At 33.6% G+C, this 25,261-nt stretch overlaps 1 protein-coding gene and 2 pseudogenes across 3 annotated transcripts; 1 reads left to right on the plus strand and 2 right to left on the minus strand.

Moving 5' to 3' along the window:
- Positions 1-5,691: 5,691 nt before the first annotated feature.
- LOC104708118 (uncharacterized) lies at positions 5,692-10,244 on the minus strand (annotated as a pseudogene). Its single transcript, XR_015561970.1, has 14 exons — positions 10,076-10,244; positions 9,887-9,974; positions 9,670-9,774; positions 9,483-9,580; positions 9,316-9,399; positions 9,020-9,201; positions 8,846-8,918; positions 8,717-8,762; positions 8,512-8,621; positions 8,298-8,405; positions 8,158-8,211; positions 8,017-8,078; positions 6,937-7,249; positions 5,692-6,766 (listed from the first exon to the last, which is right to left on the minus strand). The product of XR_015561970.1 is annotated as an uncharacterized LOC104708118 (transcript).
- Positions 10,245-10,708: 464 nt separating this feature from the next.
- On the minus strand, positions 10,709-12,779 carry LOC104790716 (dehydrodolichyl diphosphate synthase 6 pseudogene; annotated as a pseudogene). The gene is made up of 2 exons (XR_015561971.1): positions 12,578-12,779; positions 10,709-11,925 (listed from the first exon to the last, which is right to left on the minus strand). The product of XR_015561971.1 is annotated as a dehydrodolichyl diphosphate synthase 6 pseudogene (transcript).
- Positions 12,780-19,527: 6,748 nt separating this feature from the next.
- Positions 19,528-21,043, plus strand: LOC104790722 (high mobility group B protein 4). The gene is made up of 8 exons (XM_010516502.3): positions 19,528-19,730; positions 19,845-19,891; positions 19,998-20,087; positions 20,190-20,247; positions 20,323-20,367; positions 20,464-20,544; positions 20,639-20,704; positions 20,802-21,043. Exons 2-8 carry the CDS (start codon positions 19,845-19,847, stop codon positions 20,817-20,819), a joined length of 405 nt encoding a protein of 134 aa, XP_010514804.1. The 5' UTR covers positions 19,528-19,730; the 3' UTR covers positions 20,820-21,043.
- Positions 21,044-25,261: the final 4,218 nt, after the last annotated feature.

Here is a 25,261-nt window from a genome sequence, read left to right on the forward strand (position 1 = left end):
TATTAAAAATTATAATCATAATTTTGGGGTAATTGCATTATATTAATGATAAATATTATAAATATGTTTATATGTTCAGGTTTAATGGGTACCCAAACGGGTACCAGGTATTATCCGACCCTAACCCGAACCCACGGGTATTAGAAAATAAAACCCAATAGGATTTTATAGGCAAACCCATACCCAAACCGAACCCGGTTTTTCGGGCGGGTTCCAGATTGAGTATTCGGGTACGGTTTTTATGCCGAGGCCTAACTATGTCTTCTTTGTGACTTTTTTTTTCAACCGCTCCTCCCGGGAAAAAATAATAGTTAATCAACTACTTCCTACGTTTTACAAAAGTTATCGTTTTAACATTTTATTTTTGTTTTATAAATAATAGTATCGTTTTTGTTTAACTAGACATATATTTAAATAATTTCAATTCTATCGGTGTCATTTAAATTTATTAAAGTGATTAGAGAAACAATATTATTGAATCTATTACAAAGAGAGTAGAAATTTGTATACTTTTTGTTATTTTATGTAAAGAATGACACTATTTATAAAAATTATAAAGAGTATTACAAAACAAACATTAAGTGGTATCGAATGGAACATACCCTAATAGCTACCCAAGCATTTGGGTAAGTAGAGTGGTATTTGCAAGTGTCCAAAATGGTCAAACCAATCGAGAAAAATATCTGAGTTTAAATTCTATTGAAAGAATTAGTTTGTGTCACGATTAGATCTGAAGTATATAGGCTTAAAGTAAAGGAAGTGTAGACCGAATAAACAAACACTTTTCTTTGTCTCTATAACTTTGTTTAAGCAAGATCAAAACCGCCTATATTGTAACACATGTGCACTACTCTTTTTCTTTTTTGATCAAACTAGATATTGATTACGAAAGAAATAGAGTTTTACACTCCACTTAGGGAGAAGGAGTTCGCTACATAAAGGGCAGACTTAGCAATAGAATCAGCAATCTCAAAGTGGAAAGAGATAGAGGACATAACTGAACTAATACAGTTTATGTCATAGATGATAGCTTTGAGCTCTTTAGAGCAAGCGTTTGCATTGAGGTTCGCCACTAACACTTGAGAGTCCGAATGCACTTCAAGGTGACAGATAGAGGTGATTGATGAAGCTCATCCTCCCTAGCCCCAAATCTCTTACACGGAAGACATTAATCCTCGTTTAGCAAGGTTGCTACCAAGAGAAAGAGCACCACTAGTTGTCTTCCAGAGGAAGTTCTTGATCTTTGGTGCCACTTTGATTTGCCAGATGTTTTTGTTCCATCGGAAATTCTTGTGGGGTACTATCTCCTCTTTTGCCGTTTGTAATGCCAATTGGTAGCCTGTTTTTGTTGAGTACAATCCTGACTTTTCTGGTAGCCAAATCAGCACATCTTTCATTTTAGCACGACTAGGGATAAGCGTACGAATGACATCTTCATATTGAGGTAATGTGTTTCGAATAAGTGATATGTTCCAAATCTTTAGATATTGGACAAATCAGATCCTTAACCATCATAGATGATGTGTCATAACCTAATGCAGTTTAAATACAGAAGGTGTCAATTCAAATGGGAAACTTTACTAACAATCGAGATGCAATCAAGCAGTCACAAGTTAAGCCAGATTCAAAATGAGTTTTTGTTTGTCTAGCAAGAGTATATGAGATGCATGAACAAAACAAGTTTGTAGAACAAGAGCTAAAATGCAATAATGGAAGAGAGTAAAAACAAGCTAAACGTGCATAGACAAAATAGCAAGCTATTGCAACAAAAACAAAGAACAAGTTTAAAGATGTAGAAACAATCAGATAAGTAGAGGCCTTAAGGATGGAATTATTGATTTCGGTGGAGTCTCTTAATCTACCTAGAATGCCTAACAGAATACCATCAAGCTATCCCTAGACAATGAACATCACATCTTAGCTAATCCAATCTCTTGACAGAAGCTACTCAGACTCAATCACTTCCAAACCTAACTCTCGCTAGAGAAACATGATTAAACAGGCATGACACACAAGTTCTCAATAAACACCCTAGACATACAATCTCTTAGGCTAGGAATATAAATCTCTGGTATTAGTTTGTTCAAGCATCTCATGGAACACCTTTGGGATGCTGAGATGCTTAAGATCTAATCTCAAATGATCAGTAAGAAATTAGCAGTAAGAACACTAATCCAGAAGGGAAATCAAACAATTTAAGCTTAGACATCCTATTATACTAAGATTCTCTACCTAATCTATCCTATTCTCAAGAACCCTAGTTCACTACTCAAGACAATCATCATCAAAAACCCAGACACCCCAGAAAATACTAAATCAAGCATGACTAGATAGATGAAGATGAGATAAACAACTTTGCTGAAGAAATCAAATGCAAAAACTAAATAGATTAAGAGATTTCTTGATTACAAACTCATAAACGTTTTTGGTGGCTACAGAAAAACCCTAGGATAAAAGTTATTTCCTTTGGGTAAAGGCATAAGAGTCTATTTATAGCAAAACATAAAAACACTAAAACATAAAACGACAAAATAGAAAGGCGGTTCAAGAACCCTTTTCGGACGCGTGTTCAGAACAAAATCAGGATGTCGGTTTAAGAGCGTCGATATAGTCGCATCGTGAGAGTGTCAATCGAATTGAAGTCTAGGACGTTTCATCGAATGACGGCTTCAGATCGTTGTTTGAGTGACAGCTTGAAAACGTCGATCGAATGACAACTTGAAAAGTGTCGTCTGGGAGCTGCTGATCGAGTCGCTTCTTGAGGATGCTCAGGAGCCCTCCTGGGATGTCTTGATCAAGTGGCTGCTAACATGTCCGATCGAGTGGGAGCTCTCCTTTGCGTGCAGGTCGAGTCGGAAATATGGGTGTACATGAACCCACTAAAACGGTGATAACTCTTGCACCACGCTTCTGATTGCCTTGAAATAAACGGCGTTGGAAAGATGACTCAATTCCCTACAACTTTTATGAAGACGTCAAAATCTGAATCCCAAATTAAAAGCTTCACTCGACTCGATCAAAGACGTGGAAGGTTGGATCGCTAGGTAGTGTAGATTGAGTCGCTGGACTGCTTTCCTGTTCCCTGTTTGCTTTTGATGGTTTGTACATCTCCTAAAACACCTGAAACAACTCCAATATGCAAGATGCATGCAATATCAATGCAAAGACTACCTAGATATGCATATTATGCAAAAAGAGACTAAAAACAATGCAAAACAATGAGTTAAGAGAACAAAATGAATGACAAATGCACGATGAAAGAGTGTAAAATATATACATATCATTAGCCTATATTATGGAGAAGGGATGATTGTCTAAAATGCCATTTTTGCCTAATCATTTTTTAAATTTGCCATTTTTCCTAAAATCTTTCATATTTGTCATATTTTTTTAACTATTTTTACCTTAAAAAACTAAAAATTTGGGATTTTTTTTCATAAAATACATACTTAATAACAAAAAACTATACCCTAAATGAAAATGGAACCCAATCAAGTGTAAATATAAGAAAATGGCAAATTTGAAATAATTTTAAGAAAATGGCAAAATCTATAAATGCCACTCAAATAAGTCCTTATCTCATAATTAACTCTTGTGAAGAAAGGTATGCACTTATTTAATCTTCCTTGTTGGGTTAGTGATGTACCTAACGTTTAATTCCTTTGTTGTTTTATGTTTCTTCTAGATGAGAATCTTTGTCTGGTGAAGCCGTTGCATCCCTGGGAAACTTCTAAGAATGGCAAAGATGCTGAAATAGCAAATCTTGGTATGGTTCACGTCGAAAAATTAGATAATGCTAAAGAAGCCGGAGGGGAAAAATCCAGACTCTGCACATTGATTTTAGTAGAGGGAGATTATGCAAAATCTCTTGTTGTAAGTCTTCCATATTTCTTCTGATTCATGCTAGCTGTTTAGTTACTAATTAGTATCTTGTTGTAAGTGTTCAATAGACTGTATACATTTGATACAAAGAGACTTATTCATATAATTAGCCTATACATGCTCTGACGTTCATTTGGAAACCATATTTTCTCGAATTAAAACACATACAAAAAAAGTCTATAGAACAAAAAACAAAAGGAAAATGTGAGCCAAACAAAAGAAAAATGTGAGCAAAATAAAAGGAAAATATGAGTCAACAAAAATAATAGAAGACTCGTAAAGTACACAGTATGGATTCAAACTTGTACTATTAGAACATAACATTAGCCAACTAAACCATCATACTAAATTCGCATGAACGCCCTTAAATCTGATCTTAATTGATCTTTTGGTAACATAGAATCATACTGTGACAAACAAAATCCCTAAATCGCTCTTCTCATCTTCTTCCTCGGCCTGCCGCCATGGATGCCAGCAAGTGCTTTCCGGTCTCTACAGCGGAAGTGAACAAGGTGGAGATGGTCCAGTTTGGGATACTCGGGCGAAAATAAATGTATATCGAACTTACCTAATTGCATTGTATAAGTCAGTGGAAGATCGATAAACAATTAATGATCGTAATGTTTCTTTATCACCGTTTAATTCGATATTAACACAAAATCGACTAAGATAAGATTTGAGGGTTTTCAACAGATTTCACTCACTTTTAATTACTGGCTATGAATATATCTTTCATCAACGCAAAACATCAGTCATTATAACACGTAATTTAGGAATATTAAACTCTTGCTAATTGTTGTCATATAGGATATCGTTAACATGCTTGGCTAAAAATATTATAGCCAATATATATATATATATATATATTGTAGATATTCTTAATTATATAAACTTTATTGCAAACGATTTTATTTTGAATTGGCTCGTTTAAGCTGATCTTGTACGTTGTTAACAAAAAAAAAGTGAAATTGATCCTTACAACTGTGTCATTACCTCATATGCTTCATAATCCTTTTGTTCTGGTTCATGTCCTAAAGAATTATTGCCAGATTTAAGGATTCCATTGAAACTGCCAGTTTTAAGGTTGGAAAACTTATTCAAGGAAATTTGTGGATCAACTCCACTGGAGTTCCCTACCAATTGGGTATGTGACTCTTTATTTTATCTTTTATGTGATGTAGTAATGAACATATATAACCTATGATACTGATAGACTTGAATGGTAGCATTTGATATTTGTGTTACTTTTTGAGTTTGTTTTTTTTTTTTTTTGAGTATGAGAATCATCAAATAGATAGCCGAGTCACAATTTCATATATTGACGCTAATTAACTTTACTCGTTCGCGCGCACACATAAATACAAATATAACATTCAGAAAGATGTTGAACAAACTAATAATAATAATAAATTGATTGTATATTTTAAAGTTTATTAGAAAATTTAAACTTTACACTATAAATTTTTAGTATTGAGATATATTTTATATTATGTTCAAAATGACATTTTATTCCTTAACTCGTATAAAAAATTTCATTCCAAATTATAGATTAAATGTTAACAAAATCATAGATTTGGTATATTTAGTTTGACTGTGAGTAATATAATCTTAACAAACGATTTAGTTTGTAAACGTCAAGAACAATGAGACAAATTAACTACAAATCGTTTTCATTTTCAAAGTACAAAGTAATTGAACAAATGTGTAGTAAACAGGATCCAAAGAACAAGAACGATGGAATCGTGCATGAATCTGATTTGATAGAAAGGAAGAAAATTATTTGAAATCTAAATGAAACAAAGATACGAATAAATAACTAATTTGCGACTATTATATTACTCACGGCCAAAATTTCTCCCTACCAGTGACCAAAAAAAAACAAATTGGTTCAAGTTACAACAACATGTCGTACCTACAAATTGTGAAGTGAGACCGTGACTGACGAGAGACCTTCTGACTCGTTCTGAAGGTCCAGCTTGACTTCAGGCCCCCCAACACCAGTAGGGTTACCAATTTCACCTGAACAGACTTGAGAGACTTTTTGGTCTCTTTGTCTTCTCTGATGATAAGGAGTCGCTCTCCTCTTTGCTAGACGCGTGCTGACTTGATTTCTCAAGAACTTTTAGAAGATCGCTCATAGATTTGTCAGAAACAAAGCTGCTGTTTGCTTCTTGAAGCTCCTTCACAGGCAAGTCGTTGTGTTTTACTTTTTGTGTTTCCTTTGAACGGTTCTTTGAAGTCTTTGGCTTAGGCGGCTCACAGATCGGTGCATTTTTGCCATATTACTCTGATGCTGATTTTCTGCTGGAACAGAGAGACTTCCAACTGCCTCTTGGTCATCTGATCTCGACCTCTTTGAAGTCTTTTGCTTAGGCGGCTCAGAGACTGGTGCTTCTTTGCTTCGCCGTCTTTTCAGCTTTTGAACTACAGACTGATCTTGATTCTTTGCTGGACCAGTAAGGATTCTTGGACATACCTCGGTCTCTTGGTCATTCTTGTTCTCACTGTCTTCTCTCGTCTTCTTCAAAATCTTTAAAACAGATGATGCATTTGACCCATGGACTGGAGCTTGATTGTTGTCATCCTCCTTGGAAGATTTAGAAACTACCAACTCACCCTTCTTCTCCAAGCAAGCCGCTGGAACAGTTTGCTTACTGGTGCTCTGCTCCTTCTTGACTGAGTTTAGAGGTTCGATGACGATACCTTCTGTGATGGTGTCCAGAATGATTTTGCCAAGAACAAATCTTACTTCACATGGATTTCCCTTGCCAAGTGAGAGATAGTCAATAGAGAATCCCTCCTTTTTGCTTTCGTATGATTTGACATCACTCAATCTCGCAAACCCTTCTGCTACATCTCTCCCCTTTCTCTTCGGTATAAACACCTGAAAAAACACATCCATCAATTATAACATTAACTGCTAGAATAAGAATACGTGAGCAGAGCACAAGACCAACATAGATTAGCATACTTGCACAGAGAATATATGTCTTAACACAATGAATCTTTGTACTGTCCTCAAAACTGGGAAGTAAATATGCACTTTGTACTAACCAGACCAGAGAATTTGAAATCCGGGTATAGGTATAGGGATTCGCGGAGAGCCTCTATACCAGTCAGAACGTATTGAGTATCTTTTAATAGACATGTGAATTCTGAAACTGCTTCAACAAGATCTTCATCAGATCTCCTTTGCACAGATTTAAATACCTCAGGACCGTATCCGACTACAGAAGTTTCATGTTCTCTAGCAAATTCAACAGCTTTGCTCCAGTCTCTATGGTAGAGCAAAGCAGCAAAAGCGCGCACCACAATAGCCTCCTGGGGGTTACGCACAAGTGCAATGTGAAAAGCTAACACTGCAATCCTGTGCAAAACAAGTCAGGACATTAACCAAAGCTCATTGAAGAGAAGATTCATATTCCTATCTGTGTTTTAAATGGCGAGAGGCAAGGTGAGGCGACAGAGGGTAGGTTTGGCGCCCTGCGCCTAGGCGAGATTGGCCCCACGCCTTTGGTGTATGAGGCGCAACTGCAAAAAACAGACATAAGGTTAGTCATAAATAATCGATTCCTTACCATGTAAGCACAACCTGAGTCTAAAACCAATAGCTTATCATTTGAAATTGAAACATAGAGAAAGATTTGAAAACAAAGAAAAAGCCAATCATGAGTCTGAAACAGAGAAATGAAAACAAAGTAGAAGCAAATCCAACGAAAGTTTAAAACTTAAACACAAAGCCTAAAAATCCATCTCATCATCATCAAACTCGTCATCTTCGACATAGACTTCAGTATCATCATCTCCTCCTATGAAATCTTCTTCAGCTTCATCCTCATCATCTTCATCAATCAAAGTCATAGACTTCTAGAACCATTTTAAGTAAGCAAATATTGAGAAAATATTGAGAAGATATTGAGGTTTAACCATATATTACCTCCTACTATTGCAGGCGCTAAGGGAGATGAGGCGGGCTCCATGGCAAGGCATCCCGAAGCGAGCGCCTTTGGTCTACCGCCTGGCCTCATCTACTAGAGGCGCTACACCCTTATAATCACCTCGCCTCTCGCCCAGGCGCGCCTAGGCGAGGCTTTTTTAAACACAGATTCCTATTGATATAAAAATATGACGCACCATAGTTTGGAGTCAGCAGGTTGATCGCAGGAAACCAATTTATCCATATTGGAGAATAACCTCTACATAAACCATAAACAAAACTCAGAAATATCAAAATGGATTCACTAGAAAATGCTTCTGCATGAAGATATCACGTACCACTAGCAAGGAACTTGATAGAGATGTTTCACTAGCTTGTTCCAGGTAAGCTGCCTGAAATCCAAATTTATCCAAGTTAAAAGTGTTAAAAAGGAAGAAAGAGAGGGAGAGAGAGACTTGAAGATTGACAAATGACATACCTGAAACGGAAGTAACACGTGAAGTAGTTTGAACTTCATGAGAAGAAGGATGGAAGGCGCAGCAGCTCCATACGCAAGCATATACTTCATTTCCATGATTAATCTAAACTGAGCAAAGACAGAGGAGGATTTTAATAGCTGAGGCTATGAACATATTTCATTCAACATAAAGGAAGTGATTCCAAGTATATCCCAGTTCAAGCAGTCAAAGTACCTGGTCCAAATTTGCAACGGAAGATACAAATTCAGGTATTGCAGTCTCAACATCATTTGATAATGATAGACCCAATCGTGCTGCAATTCTTAACCCCCTAAGAATTCTAGCTGTATTTGGAAATAAAACCATGACGCAATGGTTAAGACTTTAAACTACATAATTGTCTAGATACAAGGCCGTGAGGACAATAAGTAAGGCATACCACAATCTTCCTTGAATGACAAAATTGCAGGGATAAGTGTACGAAGCTGCATTTGCAGTAGCGAACAATGGTTAATAACATAAGAAATAACAATAGATGTATCCAGAAAAAGTAAGCTAAGTTAGTCACCTTAAGATCCGTCAAGTCTTCCATTCCGTTGGTGTAGTCATAAATTTTAAGTTCAAAGGGATCATAGAATAAACTGCACCAAAATTTAAATACCACAAATAAGTTGGGAGTGTACCATTCAGCCAAACATACAACAGTTCCTTTCCGTACATACATGAACTTCAGAAACTACACCTGTTAATTGTGAAATCGCGCTGAAAGCTATTCCTCCAACGATTAAAGTCTTTTACATCGCAACCAGAATACAATTTAAAGAGGCTTTTATTCTTGTCTGCCTCGATAGCTACTGGAAAAGACTTCTCCAAATCATTTTCATGATCACTGTCACTGTGTGCCACGGTATCAAAACTGGACACCTATAAGAGAAGTGTCAAGGAATACACAAAGAAAACTGCGAAAAGCATATGGTAACCTCAAACAGAAGATAAAAGTACAACAGTATAAAATTATGGAAAGGCCATAAAACTGACCTCAATTATTGAACCTCTCATCCACACATGACAAATAGGGAACCGTTTCCCAATAACCTGAGCACGATGAAACAGCCGTCGGATCTACAAAACAAACGAGATGCGTGAAGCCATTATACATACAGTCCTAAACAAGGTAGCATTATCAGAAAACCAATCCACTAAACCTGCTTAAGATTAGCTGTAGTGATCACATCATAGTCTTTTGGTACTCTATGTAGTATCAAATCCCTTACACATCCACCCACAAGATATGCATCGAAACCTAAGACAATGATCCAACAATTCAGCTTCTTCTTACTCTTGTACATCAATGCTAAATAATAGTAAACCTAAAACATATAAAACACAAACCTTGACGTCTAAGGAGTCTCAAGACATTCATAGAGGATTCTGGGATCATTGAATTTCTAATTCCAGCATCACTTGCTCGTACCTTCTTCCACTTCGATGTATCAACTGTCAAAATTAATCCATAAAAAAACAAACAAAAAAAGGAACAACCTTTTAACTTGGAACTTGTAATTACGTCCAAACCAGTTTACAAGTTCCAAAAGAAACACAAAAGCACCTGAATTTATATCGTCATCAATAACTTGACGGATGGTAGAACACTTCTCCATGACTCCCTCAGCAAGCGTGCGATTACTTCTCTGCAACTAGAGACAAGAAGAAACCCGCAGATGAAGTGTTCGACCAATTGCCGCACAGAGATTAAATCAACTAAACGAGAGAATCCGAAGAGGAGAAGTTACCCCACCTTGGAGTAGACCGCAGTTAAGGTTTGCGACCGAGAGAATAAGTTTCCTTTGCGCCTAATGAAACCCGCCATGGCAAAGACTCAAAAACATGGCTCTTTAAGCCAAAAGTAGAACCATTTTTTGCAGAGAGCAGAGTCGCGACGTTTTAGGTTTTCAATTGCAAGTCACGAGTGTGTACTACTCTAACCTACCGAACGAACCAGAGTTCAAACCCGGTACGGTTTAGGTACCAATCCCCGTTTACCGGGTTTTATTATAGCTAAACCGAAATTTCATATTGCAATCAAGGCTGAACCATTAAACCATTAAATTGGTTTCGAAAAAAACACTCGTCAAATTGTTCATCACTACAAGCTTGTTGCGACACACGGTTGCGACACAAGCTTGGTGAGGGAACATTGTCTTTGGTCAAGGTTCTTTGTGTCAAAACGATTTGGTTATGTTCTTTGGGGTTGCAAAGGATCCAATCAAAGATCAAAAGGGATGTAAAAGACATTGGTAAGTTCTTGATGATGAGGCCTTATACCGTAATAGTAACGGTTCCAAGCTTCTGGGAGCGCAAATGAAGAAGTGTAATATAGTTATGAATTGAGTTTATATATGTACATGACTAGATTTGTAGACAGAAGTGGTTAGCTCTAATGTTCTATGAACATCTTTCTTCTTGCAGGATAGAAAAGAGTATGTACAGAACAAAACTTTAAGAGATTAGATCTTACAAGAATAGAACCAGGAAGTAAGAGGTCTTTAGGGGGGACTTTCTCGTGAAGGGTTCATAAATGAGTTTGTGTGTAACATACATTACTTGTTCTATGTAATCCCAAGTTTCCTTTCGATAGTATACCACAAAAGCATCACATCACAGTACGAAGCCAAATAGAAAAGAGAGCTTTTGTATATCCTTCAGAACAAAATCACAATTGTTTCTTTCTCTTCTCCAAGTATGAATGGCTTCTCTGGAAGTTCAAGATAGCCCAGACCAAATGCCTCAGACCGATCTCAGGCCACAGAGCAGCCGGAGAACAGAGCTGGGAATTACCTGTTTGCCATAAGAGAAAATTGCTCAACCTCGTCTCTCCTGAACTCCTGATGAGTATATCAGGATTTGGAGCCACACTCATCTGCATATTTTCCTCAATATCCACCAACTGTATCTTCTTCTCTTGGTTCTCTATATCCTTTGCTTCTATTTCACTATCTGTATCCTCATGTTTATAACTACCAGACGCTTCAATATTATATGTATACTTGTTAATACAAGATTTCTTGACAGCTTGTAAGATCTCATCTGTCGAGTTATAGGCAATGCAGATGAGAAGCACTACCCGACTATTCTTAGCTGTGGCATTCATGACTTTCTCTGCAGCAGCTCTCACTTGGTCATTTAGAAGCGCCAAGTTACCAATAAAATAGACCCGGATCCCATACTGATGCACGATACTCTCTTTCTCAAGCAAAGACTTAATCTTTTCCAGCATCAAATCCATTAAAGACTGTACCTCCTCAGGTTGTCTTCTAAAATTATCAATGCTAAATGCGTATATCGTTACATACTGAATCCCCAACTCGTAGCAGTATTGTAGCATCAACATAAGCGCAGAAAACCCAGCTTTATGACCAGACCCTTCTTCAAGACCACACTTCTTTGCATATCTCCGATTCCCATCCATGATAAAGGCGAGATGATTAGGTATAGGACCCATAGATATGATCCGAAACAAACATCTTCTCGAAAACCCAAATATCTGCTCAAGCAGTTGCTTAATTCCACCGCTCATACGTTTTATTTGACCCGGAAGTTCAGCCATTTGAGATTCCACCTTCCAGTATCCTCAGCTCTCAGCTATCTCTAAGGGAAGTCAAAACATTCAAAAGTCTTATCAGTGGCAAAAATAAGCTACACTAACAGCACAAAAATTAGTTCTGGACACCTTAACTGTACTTACTAGATAACAAGTCCCTAAAGTATCCACATGTAACAAAGCAGTAACAATGATGCCAAACCAAGATCGATGCTCTTGGAACAACAAAATTTAACAGCAGATAATAAAAGCTTCCCCTTTATTCATGACTAATCCTACATGTTACAATACGTTGAACATATCATTACTAAGTTCTATATCAGTATCAGGTGAAACATTCGAATTCTTTTATCAAGAAACTGACGTCAAAAGAGTTTTGGCTGCTTCCCACAAACTCATGGAGTTAGTTAAAATATCCCTCAAATAAAAGAAACAAAAAAAGAAAAAAAAACTCTCACTTGGAACAAAACCAAGTCAGGGTTTTAGCAAAAGACAAACAAACCAATCTACCAATTTGCATGCTTTTGAAGACCGAAACAAACATCCATGGATCAAACGAATTCAATCAACAGATTTAGAGACCAAAGAAACAAAAACTACAGTATTAACAATACCCAAAAACGCGAGAACTCTTTCAAACAATCCAAAGCAAGTATATCCAATTTGGTAAAGCAAAGGTGTTATACAGTTCGATCCTACCTGAGAGATAGCGAGATCAAGCGCCGTGCCTAGCTTTTAAAGGAAATCGATTTCGGAATCAAAACCTCTTCACTTTTTGAATCGAAAACAGATGAAAATTTCTTCTTTATAAATAGTTGACGGCGGCGACAGAGATTCTCCGTTCAAGAGCTCTGACTGTGAAAGAGAAAGGCAGAGAGAAGAGAAGAGTAAGGAATATTTTTTTACTATCTAAAAACCAGTACCGGTTAAATCTGATTAGTCCGGTATAACCCGGTTCGGGATTTGCTATTAGAAAGCTTGGTGCATTCTGCATTGCATTGCATTTTATTTTGGGTTTTTGGATTTCAAAATGTAAAACTAACCCTACGTGTGAACTGTGAAGTATGAACTGATCACTTCTACGTTTCTAGTTTTAAATTTTTAACCGGATTTCTCTTTACAGTTTATGTTATTTGAATTTGTTTGAATCAAAGCTACTAAGTACGATTCACCAATCACCATTGATAAATTTTTTTTTTTTTTTTTTTTTTTTAGGCAAACCACCATTGATAAATATATTTTCTGAAACTTCTAAGTATATATTTATTTGAACGAGACCACGACGCTCTTCATTATTGCAGTTTTTGGTGTTGCAACAAACACCTTTGCAGAATCACAATTCTAAAATAGTCTATTATCGTATAAATAAACTGGAAAATCCCATGTTAGACCATTATGTTAGATGTCATTATAATCATAAACATCCTCATAGATCTAGTTGTGTGATTCTCAAGACAAGTACAATATATCGTCTATCCATTACTTATGGTCCTAACTTGTTTAAACTACTCTTTAACTAGTAGTACTTGTTCTAAATAAATTGTACTCGTTCATCCATTACTTATGGTCCTAAATAAATTGTACTTGTTTAGACTACTCTTTAGACTACTCTTTAACTACTCTTTAGACTACTCTTTAACTACTCTTTAGGCTATCATACTTGTTTAGACTGCTCTTTAACTACTCTTTAAAATTATGAATTTTAAGCTTTAAATTGCCATATTTTTAAAGCAAATCATTAAGATTTATTTTTCAATCTTTTTTAATCAAACAATTTTTTTAAAAATTGAATCAAATTAGTTTTGAGTGCAAACCAAGAACGTTAAAGATTATTAAGTCTAACAGATCCAAACCAATAACTTACATACGATAAACACTAGAAAAAGTCAGTTTAAAACCAAAGATATCAAATGACAGAATCATCACAAATTAAAGACCAATTCAATAACAAGCAAATGGAGACAAGATCGTCTCCTCATTTTGCATTTTAAAAACCTTGCTCCAAGCGGCCAAGCCAACTACATCTAGATGAATGAGACTGATAATTGCAAATCAAGAATCTTAGAGATAAGTAAGTTAACAGTTCCAAACAAATAACTCACGATAAACACATAAAAAATCACTTATAAAAAACAAGGTTATTAGAGACAAGGTTATCACAAATTAAAAACTCAACCAATTTCAAAGATACATAGACAAAATCATCTTCTCGTATGTATTTTGTTAATATGTTATATGTCTTTTGTAGTCACCATACTTATTGGTCTCATTGTATGAATCTCCACTTTCGTTCGTTTGCAATTTTCATAGATTTTACATTTTAAAGATTATTACTGACTATGCTAATTTTGGCTCAACGATTTTTGGATTTGCCATTTTGCTTCAATTTTTTTTAGATTTGTCATATTTTGTTGCTTAAAAGTTAAAACTAAACATTTGGGAAAATGGTTTCCCAAAATATATACTACTTATAACTACTTGTTAACAAATACTATATTATTGGAAAAAATGGAACCATATAAACTCAAAAATATGTAAAATTGTCTTTTGAGATATAAGAAAATGACAAATTTACGAAATTTAAAGAAAAATGCCAAAAACAACTAATGCCACTATAAAAAAGTCTCTTTCCCATAGATAATTCTACATTTTTAGTTTTGATCACAAAATTACTGGAATAAGCATTTTTTTTTTTTTTTACCTTTTATTTATCAACACTAATTTACAGTTGACGTTTTGGCCGTAATCAATCGGAGGAAACCGTTCACAATCAAGCTTTTGTCAATTAAAAATTCATATACTAATATATTTTTTGTAAAAATAATTGATTTTTTAAATAAATACCTCGAAATTTTATATAATTTGGAACCAATGTGAATTTTTATATTTTAAGCTTTTAATTACCATATATTACATATTTAAGCAAATCATTTTAAGATTGTTTTTAATTTTTTTTTTTGTCAAACAAAGCCTCTTAAAATCTATATTAGGTACTTCTCCAGGCAACGCGTGGGTTGTGGTGTAGTTGACACTTTCTTGTTTTTTTTGGTCTTTTTCGTTTCTCTTTTGTATTATTTCGTTTTAATTAGGCATATACGGGCTTTACAGTCACTTGTATTTATACACTATATGTTTATATAATTTCGTTTAGATGTGTACAATTGTGGCGTTTATTTTTTATGAATTATGAGGATGTTGTTTTTTGCTTTCGAGGATCCAATTTTATTATTGACTGATATTGTTCCTAATACATTTATTGTATTTTAGATTTTCTAATTAATTACTTATGTAAACCCTTCATATGTTGATGTTGCAATAATAAGTTATTTTTTTAAAAATAATTATCTTCCATGTAAGTGATTATGTTTGTATGCCCATGTTTTGGTCTTATATCAATAAGATCGTTTCTGTTTTTCTTTAGTTGGCTTTGAAAACAATTTTGAGTTAAGCAAATAATGGGTCGAATTATGGTGTTAATAAGTAATATAAATTCTTATGTATATATATATATATTGTATATATGTGATAATAAGTTTAGCTAACTAAAAAATTCTGTAATATTTAAATATAATCTTGAACATATACATATATATATATATATATATATTATTTGTGGGAGGAATATATGGAATTATTGGATAGAAGTTATTTTTGAGTTAAATGATCTTTTATGCCTTTAAAGTGAGTTAAATATTAATAAATTTTTATATGTGTCTTGACTTTTTTAAAAAGGAATACCAAGTGTTTCCTTCCAAATTTGAAGTGACATAGTATTTTAGTTTTCTTATATGATTTTATGAACTTCAGTGTAAAGGTTTTTCAAAGTAATAAGTACACTCACATTGATTGAATTATAAAATTCAGAGAAATGTTTATTTCGATTAATCATCTGCTCTTTTAAATATATTAAATAAATATGTTGTTGTTCCTACAAATAGGACAACATATATTATAGTTTAATCATGGAGTTAAGCAATGGAAATAGAACTTGTGATTGCAAGACAAAATGCTTATATATATATATATATATATATATATATATATATATATATATATATATTATGTTACACATTGATTGTTTAAAAATGAATAAAAATCAAATAACATTGATTTGTTTTGTTAAAACCTACATATGTGAATTTAAATTTAACTATGCAAATTTAAAAAATAAATATGAATAGATTAGAAAGGCAAGAAATATAAAAGATATATTTTATTTTTATATAAATAAAATAAAAATTGAAAACAATGTTAAATATATATAATACTTTCTAAATTAAAATATAGAATCAAACTCTTACAAGTTACAATACATATGAGATATAACAACATTTGATATTGGTGGGAGAGGAGGAGAGAATGATTACTATAAGATGATAATCCAAATTAGATAATGGAGATGAATCTTTAAATAATAGAACAATGTAAAATATATATATATATATATATATAATACTTTCTAAATTAAAATATAGAATCAAACTCTTACAACACATATGAGATATAACAACATTTGATAATGGTGGGAGAGGAGAGAATGATTACTTGTAAAATAATAATCCAAATTAGATAATGGAAATGAATCTTTTAAAATAAGAACAATGTAACATATATATCATGTAGTCCCTAAAATTAATATTTAGCATTAAAAATTTACAATGATATTTCATTTGTTTTTTACAACCCATACAACAAAAATAATAATAATAATAAAAAAAAACGAAAAATGATTTGAGGTATTGTAGAAGAGAATGAGAGAATGTGAAAATGAGATAGTAAAAGAATGTCAATATGAGAGAATGAGAGATTGAGAGAATGCTTATTTATATGATAAGAAATGATGGAAGTTACATTTAAAATTTATGGAGTTACAATAGTAATTTATTGTGTTTGAATAAAATTGAGTGGTGGAATATGATTAATGCATAATTTATTTTATTTTCAGTTATAATTTTATTTTAATGTGTGAGTTAAATGTATTGTGTTTATTGGGTCTTAAATATTGTTTAAAGTAATTAGAAAGCAAATAAAAATCAAAAATTAGAAAACATTAAATGAAAATAAACCAATAAGGAGAGACCAAAACCTTACTTTTATATATATATGATATATTGCTTTAAACTTTGAAATGAGAAATATATTATAAACAATAACTTTACATGAGAAATATATTAATTTAGCCAACCAAAATATGAATATAAGCTTAGCCAACAAAAATAAATAAAAAATATCAAAATTTAACAAAAACATTTTCTCTTGAAAGATAAATAAGTTAGTAGAAGCCTAGGAGGAATGAATTAATGTCAAATTATTGGATATGAGTTATATTTGAGTTAAATGGAGTTACATGCCTTTAATTATAAATAAATATTTTAATTATTTATAATCTAAAATAAAAGGAATACCAAGTGGCCGAAAAAAAAATTCACATGATTTAGTTGTTTGTTGATATAAACTCAACACTTACACATAATATTTCAAAATAAAAAAAAAATATTATTTTTGAAGTGACAAACTAAATTAGTTTTCTTATAAAATTATATGAACTTCAATCTCAATAATTTTTAAAACCCCATGGATAACTTATATCTTTTTTTTTTCACTCATCAATTTAATTTATAGTGATAGATTTCATAGTAATGGTTTCATCTTTACAGAATTTAGTTAAATGGTATTTTAAAAATTATATTTTATTTTTATATTTCAGTTCCAGTTGAATATGATTTCTTTTTTTGGATCATTTTTTATTTTGATTAAACACACAAAAAACCAATTGTTTAATTATGTTCTTTTTGTTTTCAAAAACCTCAAATCATAAAAAAATATATATATATTATATTGATCTTTACAGATTTATCAATTGGATCACAAAACAAAATAGTCTTTATAAATAGAGTTGATAGACTTTACAAAACAAAATAGACTTTATAAATGGATAATTATATTAATCTTTAAATATTATATTGATCTTTATAAATTATTAAAAATGATACATGAATATGTGAGATAACCGGAGACATAATAGATAATTAGATATTGATCATTTCAACTTCGTGATCTTATTGTATGGTGAATATTGTAAGAAAGTATGAAAATAATGACTTATAATATGTTAATATAAAATAGAAAATGGCGATAAACCTTTTAAAAGATTAAAAAATATATATAAGATATACATATCATACAAACTCTAAAACTAAGCTTTTACAAAGATATTTGATTTGTTTTTTATAACCCATACAACAACAATAACAAAAAAAACACAAAAAAAGATTTGAGAGTAGTGGAAGAAGATGAGAGAATGAAAGAGTGCTAAACTAAGAGAATAAGATAATGAGTATTTATAGAAAGAGAAATGATGAAAAATTACATTTAGAAAAATGAGATTTACAATTCTAATTTATTGTTTTGTTATAATACAATTGATTAATACAACTTAGTGGAAAAATAAAGTTAATGCATAATTTATAGGGGGAATTTATATGATTTCAGTTTTATATTATGTGAGTTAAATGTGAAGATTAATTGTTTTTAAATTTGTGTTTTAATATAAATATTTTTGTTGTTAAAATCCAAATGGACCAATAATGAGAGAGTGAAACTTTACTTTTATATATATATGATTATGAAAGTTGACCAACTCTTTCCATCCTTCTGCTACATCAGCAATGTAGAGAGTGTCACATGTTCATCCTTCTTCATGTTGCTTGATTGATCCTCTTCTGTCTTTTTTTGCTTGATTTTCATAGTAACTCACACTTTTACCCTTTTCGTCTTCCTTTGCTTTAGTATCTGCTCCTTTATAATATTTCTCACATCCTGCTGTTTTTATTTGTAGTGAACGGAGATGTGGAAGATGAATGTCAACTAGAGAGAAAAGAGAACTTGAAGATCAAGCGGACAAGCATATTCAGAGAGAAATCTTTTCAAGAAATCACCAACGAGACTTGGCTAACAAATTCTTGTATGGCAGGAGTGTGAATATATAGATAAATATGTTTAATTAGTTCTTCTAATTATAGGTTGTAAGTGGTTATATACATTCTCATTCGATAACAAACAAGAAAATGAAAATTCTCTCTTAAGTTTACATTGTTGTGTTGTTCCTTCTCTGCAAACTTTTTTTCTATGACTCTATCTGCTCAACTGTACTCAAGATTGCAAGTTCATTTTCACTATGGTGAACTTTAAGGATTTTGTCTTTGAGTGGCGTTGTTTCTAAATTTTTGTTTTATGTATCTAGGGTCGGTATGTGTGTTGTTAAATGTAATCTTACTATAGAATAAGAAGAAACTGGTCATTTTGTGTTTGATTTTTAAGAGGTAGAATAGATTATGAGACTTGGAAATTGGCCAAATTTACTAAAGTTTTTTTTCTTACTGCTATTATGCTAGAGAATAAGAAAATTTAATTATGTGTGGTGCCTACTCCAAATTTTCAGTTATATGATATGATATTGATTACCATGGTTTGTGCTTTCATTTTTTACTACTCAATCCACGGATACTCATCTAGTGTACTTAAAAGGATGAGATCTGCAAAACTCAATGTACACGTGTCATATGAACGGTCAAGATTCGAAGAGAGCACCAATCCATTATTCCCGTCCGTTGCTCTTCCTTCTCTCCCCCTCCCTTACGTGTCAAACTATTTCGGCTCTTCCACGAAAAAAATCCCGCCACTGTGTAAAATTTTCAATCTCTTTTTACATTAAAAAATTAAAAATATAGTAATATTTATTATTATAATAAAAGCCCCCCCCCCAAAATAAAAACAAAAACCCTATTACTCAACACTAGTCATAACGCTCTCTCTTCTCTCTTCGTCAAACAAAAAAAAAAGAACCCTAAAGGTAAAAAAAAAACAAACTCGCTCCTACCGTTTCGCCCAAACTCAGTCCCGAGTCAATCCGATTCTCTTATAACGATTCTTCTTCTTTTTTTTTTTTTTCTCTCTTCCTTCGCAGATGAAAGGCGGCGAATCCAAAGCTGAATCTACGAGCACTGATCAGAGGTTTTTTATTCTTCTTCTCAAACTCTTTTTTCGTTTCCTCTGTTACATCTGAGATCTAGATCTTCAGATTTCTGATTTTCTCGTTTTTTTTTTTTCGATTTCGTAGACTCAAAACCAGAGGAAGAAAGCCTGGGAAGAAGACTAAGAAGGATCCAAACCAGCCTAAGAGACCTCCAAGTGCTTTCTTCGTCTTCCTGTAAGTAATTTCACGAATCTCCTCCTTTCGATTTTTGAATTTTTTCGAATTGATTTGAATTTTATCAGATTTTCTCAACTGATTCTTTGTTGTTGATCTAAGTGAGGATTTCCGAAAAGAGTTCAACACTGCGAATCCCAATAACAAATCCGTCGCTACTGTAAGTATATTTCTACGTGATTTCTGGAAATTTTCTCAGATCTGTAATCTCAAACCTAGTTTCTGTGAATATTAGGTTGGTAAGGCGGCTGGAGCTAGATGGAAGTCTATGCCTGAGGAAGTGAGTAGTTTTGGCTACTGTAATGCTTGATTTGTAGAATTAGGTTTTTGTGGATCTGTGTTTTGAACTTTGTGGTTGTTTGAATCTGTAATATAGGATAAGGCGCCTTACGTCGCCAAGGCAGAGAGCAGGAAGACTGAGTATCTCAAGACTATGCAACAGTACAACATGAAGCTGGTATGCATTTCTCATTTGTAGCTTCAACTTTGTGGAGAGACTGTTGTTTCTTATGGTTGCTATGTAGTCTAATTGTTGTGTGAATATTGTTTAGGCTAGTGGAACCAATAGAGGTGAAGAGGATGACAAGTCTGAAGTGGACGAAGCAGGGAGCGAAGAGGTTTTTTTACTGAGACTTAACTACTATTGTTTTCGTATGTTTTACATGTATTTTTGATGTGTAACATTGTGTTCCCTTTTGGATCTTTGCTTTGCAGGAGGAAGACGACGATTGAGGCATCTTGGTCTTGCCATTGACTTGACTCAGATTTGAGATTGTAAACTTTCTTAGATTATGAACCAAAAACTAAAAACTCTGGTTATGCTTTGTGTTTGTGATATTGAACCTCATTTGCTACTGCTATTTGTTTTTTAGGCCAGTGTTTAGGGATAATATCACTTGACTGCTATATTTTCCCCCTTTTCCTTATGTTCACTAGGATTTTCATATGTTTTTCAACTTTTCATGTGTGGTATTGGTTATTTAGTATCAGCTTTATATCTGCCTATTATACCTATTGTTGACTTCTGTTTCTACTTGTCTCTGATTTTGTCATCTTGTGGTATTTGACACTTATGACTGTGGAAAGCTTCTACTTATCTAGCGCTTTTTCTAAGGGAATATATTTGATCCAACTTTTGATTGGGACAGAATCTACTTTGCTTGATTGGATCGTACGCCATGATACAATCTATCTGTTTGCTTTTGAGCTTTTGGCATTATGTTGGAGTCTATTATTCATGTTTATTTCTTGTGTGGTAAATCGCTGCTTGTTAGAATGAGTATTGTACTATCATAACTTTGAGGAAATTTCCTGAATTTTCCTTTCAAATTTCTTATAATATATTTAGAAAATCTCTGAATTCCATTTTTATTGTTTGGATCTTTTGAATACTAGAGTCTATAAGAGTTAGTGTGATTTGTGGTTTGTTTTGTTTCTGGTCTTTATTTTATTAAATTTGGTTTGGTTTTCTTTTGTTTAATGTAAATTCTGTTTGAATCGTTTTGATTTTTGAGTTGGAGTCAGTTTAGTGTGTTACTATAGGATAGGTACGATAGTTAATTACAATGTGAGAAAATTCGAAATGAGTAATGAATTTGAATTTATACAGTAGGCATTACGATTTCATCCGTTTTTTTGTAACACCTATAACTAAAAATATGTAATTTTAATAAATCATGGTGGCTTTGTTTAGGTTCGAGTTGATTTTGGTTTCTATGTTATAAATCATTTTATTTATAGTCAAAATTTTGGTTGGTTTTGTTTCGATGTGTTTGATTTTGTGTGTTTATGGTATATTTGTCCACTCCTGTTGATCTCATCATCAGTCATAACTCAAAAGTGTTCCTTAGCTGTGGATTACATTAGCATCCAAACCTTTGACCTAATGGTCTGTGAGCATTTTCTCGTCATTAGTCGTAGTTTCCTGCCCATCCTTCAATGGTATGCCGTAATCTTTAGATCGACTTGAGAATCTGGTACGGCATGTTTTGGATCGCTAGCTTAAATACTTGGGCTATATATTATAAGCCCGATAATATGGTTTTCTAATATACTTTGGTGCCTCTTAGTAGATCTCTATAGATAAGTCTATTTAGATACTTATTAGATAAGTCTGTTTGGGACCAACCTATAAAGGAACAAAATGATATAAAGTAAAGTCCTATTCCATATTTTTTGTGATATGATTAAAGAAGCCGCGAGGAGAGGAAGAATTCGATTGCATGTGAGTCTGATGCGACTTTTAGGAACTGATGTGATCAAAGACAAAATATTATTATGGTCGGCCCCATAGATATTTAGTTGTGGAAGTTTGGGTTTAGTGCATTCTTTTTATGTTGTTAAGAATATTATATAAGAGAGTTTTTTTTTGTTGACAAGTGTGCATTTCGAATCCAACCACCCGATTCTACCTGTATTCGAACTACATTATTTGCATAAGTTGTTCAAAAAAAAAAATGATAACATTAAAAATGAGAAGACCAAACATATTTGTAAATCTCTTTATCAAAAAAAGCAGAATTTGCATTAACCCAAAGATAACCACACAAATTAGGCCACTCAAGTATAAAAGTTTCCTACTGTATGATATTATTAATCTCTTCACTAACTACTAAAAAAAAATTCATATCATTGGAATGTGTCATTAATTTGTTTTGTGTGATTTAATAATTTTTTATCTTACAGTTATATTTTCAACAACTTTAACAGAACAAAAACAAAAGGTATTTCATAAAATATATTAATAGCGAAGTGAATCTGGATATCTAAAAAGATGTTGAAAGTAAGCACTAACGCGAATGAATTAAAATTGAACCAATATCAATATGTTTCTACAACATTGTTGCATGTATAATAATAATAAAAAAAACATTGAATTAAAACTACACACATATGTATGCGTTTATTGTAATTCACCAAAATTCTACACATTCACACTTGAGACCTAAGAAGTAAATTACAATTCTGTCTACTGTGTTCATTCAACGGTATTGATTTGTCGTATTGAGTTTCACAATAGTACGTAGTTAGGCACGTAAAAACAAAGTAAGAATCAGAATGAGCTTTCTATCTAGTGATGAGGACATAGTAGTCAACTTTCCGAAGAACCCGTTCTGCCATTTCTCGAAGAATCCGTTCTTTCAGTTTCTGAAGAACCCATTCTGCCAACAATGGTACGTAAATCTATGACAAGGTTGGGAGCAAAAACCTTACGGGAACAATTCAACAAGTCCATTGCAAGTCTGATTACTCTTATTGAACTAGAAGATTCCAAAGACAGGACTCCACAAACATCATTTTTGCTAGTTCTACAAGGAATTAAAGAACCCGTTCTTTTCATCATTTCCGAAGCAATCAATGAAGGGCTGGAGCGTGCATGAGAGCTATTACCAAGGTAAGTGTTTGAATTCAAATAATAATGGTTCTTTTCTTGTTTTGCAGGAATCGACTGTTGGGTCATTTGAGTCTTTTATTTATTAGGTCCTAAAATCGAGTCTGTTGTTTTTGCAAGTTTAGTCCTTTTATTTGTAATAAATTTCGACCCTAGAAGGTCCCCCGTTGCTCGATCATTATATAAGGTCCCTTCACAGCATTGTAACCTTTCAAGTTTTTATGAAATAAAATGAGAGTTTTCTTAGGTTTTCTTCTGAGATAGAAGCAACCTCCCTTTTCTCCTTCTTCTTGTGTGTGATTCCTTGAAGACTGAGATTTGACTTATCATAGATCCTTTCACAGATTTGTGTGGCGTCCTTCAATCCACCCATCTATTTGCTTCATCTTCCACTGCTACCGAATAGACAGAACAGTGTTTTCAACCATTTGTTTATTCACCATCTCTTCGCTGCGTTCCATCTATCATCCAACAAATAGGCAGAACAGTGCTATCAACCATTTGCCTATTTCCATCTATCCACGTTGGTTCCCTCATCTGGGTTCCTATATCATCTGGTATCAGAGTTAAACGCTCCAAATCAGGTTTTATCTATCCCTTTTGTTTCAGTTTGTTTCCATTTGTTTGCTTCAGTCTGTGTCTGTTTCAGATCGTTTTGTGTCAGTTCGTTTCTCTCTTTTAGATCTGCTATTTTCGTGTGTCTTTGCTCTATTTTGATTGTTCATCTTCTAAAAAGAAAACCCTAAAAAAAAACAATTTCGTTCAGATCTGTTTATTTGATTGCCTAAAACCCCCCAAATCCTAGATCTGTCAGTTTTTGGCAGTTTTCCATATTTGGACCTTTCGACTTCCTATGCACTTGATCTCTTTTTCCTTATTTTACAGAAACGTTTTGAACCTGATAAGTATTAATACCCTAAACTGGTAGAACAAATTGTAATAGAAATATTTCTTTTATTATTGAGATATCGGATACAAGATTTGAGAGAACTTACGGATTCTCTCCCTCCCCCTTTCAAAAGATCCAGAATCTAGATGCCCTCTCTCATCTCTCTCCCTTCCTACTTTATACTACTCTTGTCTTATTTGCTCTAATAGCCGTTACAACCCACACAATGATCTTGCCAGCTATTCTAGTGACTCATTATTTGACTCTAGTTACTTTATTCTTAACCTTGGTAAACAGTTCCTCAGCCTAATCCCTTCAGTCAACAGGACACCTCATCATCTCTAGATCCTTCTTTACTTGTTGGATCCTCCTTGGGCCTTGAACCTCCTTCGATACTGGAACAGAACTGGTGGGTGCCTTGCCTCATACGTATCATTACCCGCCCCTTCAACTACAGCCTTGTCCTCAAGGTTGAACTTTGGAAACTGTCCCTTGATAGTGGAGACCCATTCCCAAGAACTTTCATACTCGGGCATCCCTTTCCACTTGATAAGAACTTCCGCTTGCCCAGACGTGGGGTTTGTACGGGTGCCTGCTACTGCTTCTGGCTCTGCGTGGAGGTACCCATCTTCGGTTAGCTGAGTGGGGATTGATGTAGTTGCGGGTAGTTCTCCTATGGCTCGTTTTAGCTGGGACACATGGAATGTGGGGTGTATCTTAGCCTCTGCTGGTAACTTCAACCTATATGCGACCCTACCAACCTTTGCTTCCACGGGGTATGGTCCATAGTAACGAGCAGAAAGTTTCTCATTTACTCTCCTGGCCAGGGAACGACGCCTGTAAGGTCTCATTTTCAAGTAGACCTGCTCCCCAATCTCAAACTCAACCTCTTTT

This window comes from Camelina sativa, chromosome 1 (assembly GCF_030686135.1).
Source record: "Camelina sativa cultivar CO46 ecotype springtype chromosome 1, ASM3068613v1".
Classification (NCBI taxonomy): Eukaryota; Viridiplantae; Streptophyta; class Magnoliopsida; order Brassicales; family Brassicaceae; genus Camelina; species Camelina sativa.

Bases quoted from the DNA above. Each gene is read 5' to 3' on its own strand.
- LOC104790722 (XM_010516502.3), top strand. From the start codon at position 19,845: ATGAAAGGCGGCGAATCCAAAGCTGAATCTACGAGCACTGATCAGAG. The intron at 20,088-20,189 runs GTAAGTAATTTC...TGTTGATCTAAG, and splicing joins AGTGCTTTCTTCGTCTTCCT to TGAGGATTTCCGAAAAGAGT. The intron at 20,545-20,638 runs GTATGCATTTCT...AATATTGTTTAG, and splicing joins AACAGTACAACATGAAGCTG to GCTAGTGGAACCAATAGAGG.